Raw genomic sequence first — 9,248 nt, 5'->3', positions numbered from 1 at the left:
TTTTTTTTTTTTTTTTTTTTTTTTTTTTTGTAATAAAAAAAAAATATTAAAATTATAAAATGATACTGTAAAACCTTTCAATTTTTTAAGATAATATTTAGATAAAATAATGAAATATTTCTTTTTTTTTTTTTTTTTTGTCATCTAGTTTAATGAAAAATTTATATATATATATATATAATATTTTATATTATATAGTAGGATACTAAAGTTATCAGTATTTTAACTGTAAGAATTTTTTATATTTACATTTATTATAAAGATTATTAAAAAAAAAAAAAAAAAATTTCTAAACAACAATATACTTATATATATATATATATATTTATGTATTTTTTTTTTTTTTTATTAATTATTTAAATTTTCATTCTTTAAATTGTGTAAATTATTGTAATGAATATTATCATTATTTTGTTCAATTTTCCCATTTTGAAGAAAAATATTTTTAATTATATTTTCAAAGTTTTTATTAACTTCATTTTTATTTTCAAATTCATTGATTTCTGTTTTATTATTTTCTCTAATTTCTAAATAGTTGTGAAAGTTACAATTATCATTGCTATTATCCTTATGAGTATTAAATTGCTTGTTATTGATAAGAGAGTTGTTTATATTATTGATTTTATTCATATTAAAATTACTATTTTTATATGAATTATAAGTTGAATTAGAATTAACAATAAGATTATGGTTTAATATTTTGTTTGGATAGTTAGGATTGATTTTCATGTTTTCATTATGTATATTCGAGTATAAAAAATTTCTAGAAATTAAAGAATTATTATTTAGGTCGTTTTGTAAATTTTGTAAATCATTTTGATTACTTATATGATTGTTAAGGTAACTGTTATTATGACAATCAAATAATAAATTAGAATCATAGTTATTATTATTTGTTTTTGCTTCACTATTATCTAATATACCTTTAAAAAAATTGTTTTTATTTAAACAATCATCTTTATTATTATCATATATTATATCTTTTTCTACTATTTTTCTTTCTTCATCTAAAATATTATAAAAAGGATTTGCATTACTATGTATATGTGTCATTATATTATTATCTGATACATATTTATTTGCAACACTATTTGAGCTGTAGTCATAAGGATTTATGTTATAAATTAAGTTATTTAAGTTTTGAATAGGAGAATTATTAGTGTTATATAGATTGTTATATTTATTCATATAATTATACTTATTATAATAATTATTATTGTTAAAAAAAAGTAATTTATTAAAATTTTCTATTTTTTCCTTCATAAGTTGATTATACTCATTATCATCATTATAGCTATTATATTTATTAAAATTTTGAATAATATTATTTTCTAATTTTTTATAAAATAAAGAAGAATATTCATTATTTTCATCAGTTAATAAAAATTGTAAAAATTGTCCATCTAATAATTTATTAGAAGCTTTTTCTGAGTTTAATAAATTTTTTTTTATATTATGTATACATATATTTGCCTCTTCTTTTAAACTATTAGGAACGCAATTATACTTAATTAATTCAAATAATGCAAATAATCTAGCATTCTCATAACCATATACAGAAACGGAAAATTGTTTACTTTTTTTTTTTAGATTATTATTTTTATTTTCTTTTTTATTCTGTAAGTCATTATTATTAATTTTCTCATTATCATATGAATTCATGCTCATATTTTCATTAGATATGTTGCTATTCTCTTCATTTTTGTTTTTTAGATTATCATTTTTATCAATGTGCCATTCAGCTCTCCAGCATTCCTTTCCCCTTACAACTACTTTGTATATTCTACCTGGAATTTTTTTTTTTTTTTTTTTTTTTTTTTTTTTCTTTTCTATTTTCATCTTCATTTTTGTTTTTCTTTTATATTTTTTTGTTTTAGTTTGATTAATATTATTTGCACTATCAGAAGTATTTAAGTTATTCTCATTAATATTATAATCATCGTTTTTTGATATAAATAAGTTATTTTCATTATTATAAGAACCAACACAACTTTTATTATTTTCATTATCTACATTATTATTAATTTGATATAAATTTAACATATACTCATTACCCATAACTTTATTCCTATAATCACCATTTTTAAACATTTTATTGTTGCTATTATTATTTATATTTATTGAATTTATATATTCATTTTCATAATTTGAATTATCTAGTTCTTCTTTAGCTTGTATACAATTTATTCTATTTTCACTTGCATTATTTTCACTATGTTGTTTATATATATAGGTATCATTTAGTGTAATTATTTCTTCATTATTATTATTATTATTATCATCATCATATATATAATTATTTTTTTCACAATTTATGTTATTATTTTTAACAGCTAAATCTTTTTCCTTGAAACTTTTCATCTTCATATTATTTTTTTCTATTATTATTTTATAATCATTATTATTTGGGAGTCTATCATTATCTACATTTTCGTAAATATCATTAACATTATTTTTTATAGATAATTTATTATCATTTTGAATTCCATTGTTGTTTATAAAGCTATTATTTCTAATTAAATCATTTAAATTTTCGACATTCATATCACTGTTAGCTTCAAGGAATTCTTGCTCCTTTATCTCATTATTATGATCATTCTTTGTTTTATCATCATTATAATTTTTTATATTTTCATTGTTATTGTTATCATAGATAATAATATCATTGTTATTATTATTAAAATAATTGAAATATTGATTTATATTATTACATTTGTCAAGTGTATTATCATTTTTAAAATTAATATTATTATTATTTTCATGTATGATTTTTTTTTTCTCAAAATTATTTGTAGTATTATTATTTCTACTTTTATCAAGATTAAAAAGATGTTTTTCACCAATAGAACTAACTGTTTCATAACTACTTATTCCTGTTAAATTGTTATTATTTTTATTATTATTATTATTACTATTTTCTATTTTTTCATTTTGATATTCTATTTTTATTGGGAAAAACGCATTAGAATTTTTATTATCTATTAGATTATAAGGAAAAATATCTGAATAGCTATTTGAATCATAATTGAGAAAACTTACATTTGTTGTATTTTTCTTTTCATATTCGTTTTTACATGCATATAAATTATCAATACTATTAACATTATTACTTTTTATAAATGAATTTTTTAATATTAAATCATTATTTTCATTAGTTAACTCTTTACAATATCTCTTATCATTCACATCATTATTAATATGTATATTTTCGTTACTTGAATATTTAATTTCATTTTTTATTTTAATTTCCTTTTCATAATTATTTTTATTTTCATTATCCTTTTTATTATTATCATTATTACGACTATTATTTATATTATTGTTTTTGTATAATTTATTATATGCTGCTTTATTAGCAGACATTGAATTGTTATCTTCATTTATATCAAAAGGAAAATGTTCGCAACTATTTTTTTTTTCATTTGTAGTTTCTTCTTCATTCATATTATTATTGTTATTTTTTGAATTTGAGGAATTTTGAGAAAATGTAGGTTTATAATAGCATTTGTTAATATTTTTATTGCTTTCTATTATATCATACGAATTCTCATGTTTTTTTAATTTTTTATCATTTAAATCAATGTTATTACATTTTTCTAATATTATATCTTTACTTATTGAAGTATCATTTCTTTCTTCAGTATTTATAGTTTGAAAAATGTTTCTATTTAATGGAATATTTTCCATGTTTTTATTTTTGAGAAGAGAATTATGTTCACTATTGTATTTACATTCTTCATTTGAGTAAAAAGCTTTTGTATCATTTAAAAAGCTACTATTATTTTTTAGATGTGATTCATTAATTGTGAAACTATTTTTATGCATTTTATATATATAAATATATATAAATAGATATACACATGAAAAAAATTAAAGAAAAGAATTGTCAAAATTAAATAAATAGAACAAGTTTGATAATAAAAACAAAATAGAATAAAACAACAGAAAAAAAAAAAAAAAAAAAAAAAAATTAATATTTTATCAATTTTTTTAAGATATTAGTAAAGATTTTATGAATATATTAAATAGATATTAAATTAACAAATAATATTGTCTTTTAATAAATTAAGAAAATATTATGTATATTAAAAATATACATATATATTATAATTTTTCTTAATTTTATTATACTAAAATATGTCTTTAATTTTTAAAAAATATGAATTAATTTAAAAAAAGAATAAAAGAAATGTTTAAAGTGATACTATTTAAATTATTTATCAAAAATGTGAATTAAAATTTTTTCTAATTTCATGATAGATTTTTATCATTAACAAAAACAAGAATTATGAAATAGACATAAAACAATTGTCAAAAGTATGTTTTTATAATATATAGAAATTAAAAAACTAAAGAATGTATATTTTCTATAAAGAAAAATATATCTATAAAAAATTTAGACAAATTATATAAAAATCAATACAAAAACAAAAATAAAAAAAAAAAAAAATATTAACATATTATAATAAAAATATATAATGTTGTACAATAAAAAATTTAAATGAAAATTTTTATTTCATTAAAGTGTACTACATTTAAATTTTTTGTACATATAATTATAATTCTTTTAAAAATTTCGCGAACAATTTTTTTTTTTTTTTTTTTTTTTTTTTTTTAATTTATACACATTTGTATATTTTATTAAGATTGTAGTATTATTTCATTTTTTAGTTATAATTTTTCTTATATTAATTATTTTAATACATAATTTTATTATTCTTATCATTTTTAAGTTTTTAATTTTATACTATTTTTATTTTATAATAAAAATTATTATCTATTTATAGAACAATTCTTTTTTATATTACTTATACAAGCAAAAAATAGACATATATATATATATATATAAACATATATATTTTTTAATTTTACACATTTTAAAATATTCTAAAAGTTTTTCTTTTTAATTTTTAAGTATATATAATAGGAAAAATATATAGAAATTACATTAAATATTTTATCAATAGAATTATAAAATAACTTCCACACCATTATATTAAATCTATTCATAGTATTTTAACTTCTTTTATATTTTTCATATAAAGATGGTTTTTAAAATACTATATGAAAGTATAAAATAATTACTAAGTTGTAATATCAAAAAAATTCTATTTAATATCTTTGAATATTTTTTGTTATATCTACATTTTTTTCATTTAACTTTTTAAGAGACAGTATTTTTTCTAGAAAGTTTATTACTATATTATATATTTTGATAAAAATACAGTTTATGAAGAATTTAAAAAAAAAATTGATAAAATTTAAAATGTTAGAATTACACAAGAATTTTGAAAAGAATTAGAATGAAGAAATATTCTAGAAGGTCTAAAGGTATTTAAAAAAATATAAGATTAAAAATTACAAATAAAAAGAATAAGCATATAAAAACTTCTTTTTTATAATATAAAGATATTATTTAAAAATTTAACAGACTAAAAAGATATTATTTTTTAATAAAATTTTTTAATTAAAAAAAAAAAATGAAATCAGTTTATATATTAAAAATAAATTATTTATTTATTAAATAAATTATATGAAAGGAAAATTTATATAAAAACAAATATATCAATACAAAAAATACCATATATGTTAAATATTAGCATAATTTTTATTAGAGTAACTTTTAAAAACTTACAATTATTTTATGTGCATATTATTATTATTTTAAAATGATATAAAAAAAGAAATATGTTTTATCAAAAAGAAAACATTTGAATTATTATATGTGTATATATATATATATATATATATATATTTTTCTTCATATTGACAAAGAATATTTGAAATATGAATAAATAAAACACTTTTAAATATAGCATTTTATAAATCTATATAATATTATTCTAATGAATATAAAAATAGTACAGATATTATAAAAAAAAATATATATATAAATTCATTTATTATATATATATATATATATATTTCTATAATATTTTAAAATAGTATATTTTGATGAATTATATATTTTTTTTTTTTTTTTATTATCATAGATACAGGGAAAAATATATTCAATTTGTAAATAAATCAGTAAGGAAACTATTTTTTAAATATTTCAAGAAATATAAAATATAACTATTAAAAAAAAAAAAAAAAAAGAAAAAAAATTTCACATTTTATTAAATTAATAGTGTGTTATATTTAAATTATTCATTAAACATTTTATAATAATAAAAGTATTATGGCTCTATATCTACATAGTTTATATTTAGAAGAAATTAAATTTTAATTTTATAAAATTGTTTTAGTATAAAATTTGAAATTATTTTTATATTCAAAAGATAAAAATATTTATAATTTTTTTTTTTTTTTTTTTTTTTTTTTTTAATTAAGTGAAATAAAACTTTTTATATTTATTTATGAGAAATATATATTTATATAAATTGTTTTATGATTTTATTATTTTAATACATATTTATTTTAATATACTAACTATTAAATATTTTTGTTTTATATTTATTATTTACTTTTTTTTTTTTTTTTTTAAATATTATAGTATATATGTTAGTTTTTAATACTTTTTAGTTCTACCTCTTTTTTTTTTTTTTTTTTTTTTTTTTTTTTTTTTTATTATATTTATAATGGAGAATAATGATATAATAAAAAATAAAGATGAAGAAATTTTGAAATTACGTAAATTAGCTGCTATATTTAAAAATGAATGTAAAAAACTAAAAGAAGAAAACGAATATTTAAAAAAGGATATGTTATTAAGTACAAAAGAAATTAGTGATAATACGAATGATGAAGATGTAGTTTTAAAATTTAAAAATGAATTTAGTAAAAGAGTTGTAATTGAGAAAAGTTATAAAAAATTAAAAGAGTTTACATTATTATTAGAAAAAAAAATTAGAAATCAAAAAAATGAAAACAATGAAAAATGTAAAGTCTTAGAGGATAAATTAAATGAATGTAACAAAAATTTAGAAATATATAAAAATGAAAGTGAAAAATTAAAAGAAGAAATTAAAGAAAAAAATATGACAATATATAAATTAAATGATAAAATTGAAGAATTTAAAATGTACATAAAAGGGGAAAAAAATATGAATTCTTTAGAAAGTAAAATTGATGAGACAATTGAATATAAATTAGAAATAAAAAAATTAAAAGAAAATATTGATTTAATAAAAAAAAATGATGAAATTAATTCTAAAGAAAGACAGCAATATAAAAATATGATTATTCTTTGTTCTCAATATAAAGAAAAATGTAAAAAGTTACCAATATTAGAAAGTAAAATTGATATACTAGAAAACCAAATAAAAGAATTAGAATTATATAAAATTCGAGATAAAGAAAAATTTGAAAATATTAAAGAATTAAAAAATTGTAATTTAAAATATCAAATAGAAAATAATAAATTAAAAGAACAATTAAATGAATGGATTAACTTTTCAAAGATTTATGTAAATAACAAAGAAATAAATGTTGATAATTTAAAGATAAGCATGAATGAAATATATAATAAATATAATCAAGTAAATTCAACAAAGACAGATTTAGAAGTTAAATATAAAAAACTATCCATAGATATAGAAATGTATAAACAAAATCTAGATGATAAAATTTTAGAATTAAAAATTATAGAAAATAGACATAAACAATTAGAAAAAAAATATGAATTTCTAAAAAGAGATTATATAAGTGAAGTAAATAAAAATAATAGCTCTAGTAAAAATAATAGAAAAAACGAAATTGTAGAAAATAAAGAGAAAGATGAAGGAGAAGAAAAAAAACATGAAGAACAAGATAAAAAAAATGAAAATACGATGAAAATGCTAAGTGATTATAAATTAAAATATGATTCTATTAAAAATGATATTATAGAAAAAGAAAAATTAATAGAAGAGTTATGTGAAAAAATGAAAAAATATAAAAGTGAGTTGGAGAAATCTTATTTGAAGCAAAAAAATTCTGAAGCTTTCTCACAGGAACTTTTATTATATGAAAAGGAAATTAAATACTTAAAAGAAGAAATAGAAAATTACAAAAATAAGATCTTGAAATTAGAAAATGATTTAATTCATGTAAATAATCAATGGAATCAAGATAATGAAAAAAATGATATTATTATAAGTGAGTTAAAAGAATCAATAAAAAAAGTACAATTTGATAATAAAATAAAAAATAGTACAAAAAAAAATAACGAAATTATAAATGAAGCGTATAATAAAATAAATGATATAAGTATCTTATATAAAGATATTGATGATTTAAAAACATATGATCAGATTGAATTAACAACATTACGAAATGAAAACTTATATTTAAAATCAAAAATTGAAGTTATTAAATTTTTCTATTCTAATCAAATTAAAAATTATAGAGAGGCTTTTTTATATATATTAGGGTGGGATATACAAATTGAACAGAATAATGAAGAAATTTTTTTTATTTTAACTTCATTATTTTCAACACATGATGGACAATTTATATTTATAAAAAAGAAGTGTACTAATGAAAAAAGAACCTATGAAAATCAGAATGAAAATTATCAAAACTTAAAAAAAATAAGATTAGATTATAATGATGAAAAATTAAAAGACAATATAAATGGTGAAGATCAAAAATATATGGAAAATGAAAAGAAAAATAAAGAAAATGACAAAGATATAAATAAAAACGAAAATGAAAAAAATGAAGAAAAAAAGGAAGAAAAAAATGAAGAAAAAAATGAAGAAAAAAATGAAGAAAAAAATGAAGAAAAAAATAAAAATGATAATTTTAATAACACTGATGAAAATAATATGGAAGAAAATTTTTATGATGGGATTATTAATGAGCGAAATGAAATAGATACTAATACAATTATTAAAAAATCAAATTTAGAAGATACAAATATTAATATGTCTACAATAATGAAAGGTTGCAAATATAATCTATTATTAAATGGTTATTATGGTATTAAATGGCAAGAAAATATTGAATGGAGAAATTACATAAATAAAATAAATACATATCCTATTCTTTTATCATTATCTTGTATAGAAGAATATAATTTTATTAAATCGCAATACAATAATAGCTTAAGTAAAAATTACAAAGGAATGCTTTTTAAAATATAATAAATATAATGAAAATAAAATTTAAAGTATGATTTTAAATTTATTCTTTGTGTTTAATTTCATAATTTAATATTTTTTTTTTTTTTTTTTTTTTTTTTTTTCATATATGTTTCTTTTGTAAAAATAATTGATTAATTCATTAAAAACTTAAGAATATTCTATATTTATTTATTTAGATAT

The 9,248-nt window shown here is 15.5% G+C and overlaps 2 protein-coding genes across 2 annotated transcripts; one reads left to right on the top strand and one right to left on the bottom strand.

The window, feature by feature from the left end:
- Nucleotides 1-348: 348 nt before the first annotated feature.
- PGAL8A_00061600 (conserved Plasmodium protein, unknown function) lies at nt 349-3,825 on the bottom strand (the record flags this gene model as incomplete). Its single annotated transcript, XM_028674645.1, has 1 exon — nt 349-3,825. One exon carries the CDS (start codon nt 3,823-3,825, stop codon nt 349-351), a length of 3,477 nt encoding a protein of 1,158 aa, XP_028530976.1.
- Nucleotides 3,826-6,581: 2,756 nt separating this feature from the next.
- On the top strand, nt 6,582-9,068 carry PGAL8A_00061500 (conserved Plasmodium protein, unknown function; the record flags this gene model as incomplete). The annotated part of the gene is made up of 1 exon (XM_028674642.1): nt 6,582-9,068. The coding sequence occupies one exon, from the start codon at nt 6,582-6,584 to the stop codon at nt 9,066-9,068; it is 2,487 nt and encodes an 828-aa protein (XP_028530975.1).
- Nucleotides 9,069-9,248: the final 180 nt, after the last annotated feature.

This window comes from Plasmodium gallinaceum (assembly GCF_900005855.1).
Source record: "Plasmodium gallinaceum strain 8A genome assembly, contig: PGAL8A_v1_42, whole genome shotgun sequence".
Taxonomy (NCBI): Eukaryota; Apicomplexa; class Aconoidasida; order Haemosporida; family Plasmodiidae; genus Plasmodium; species Plasmodium gallinaceum.
This window is presented reverse-complemented; position numbering and strand designations above follow the sequence as displayed.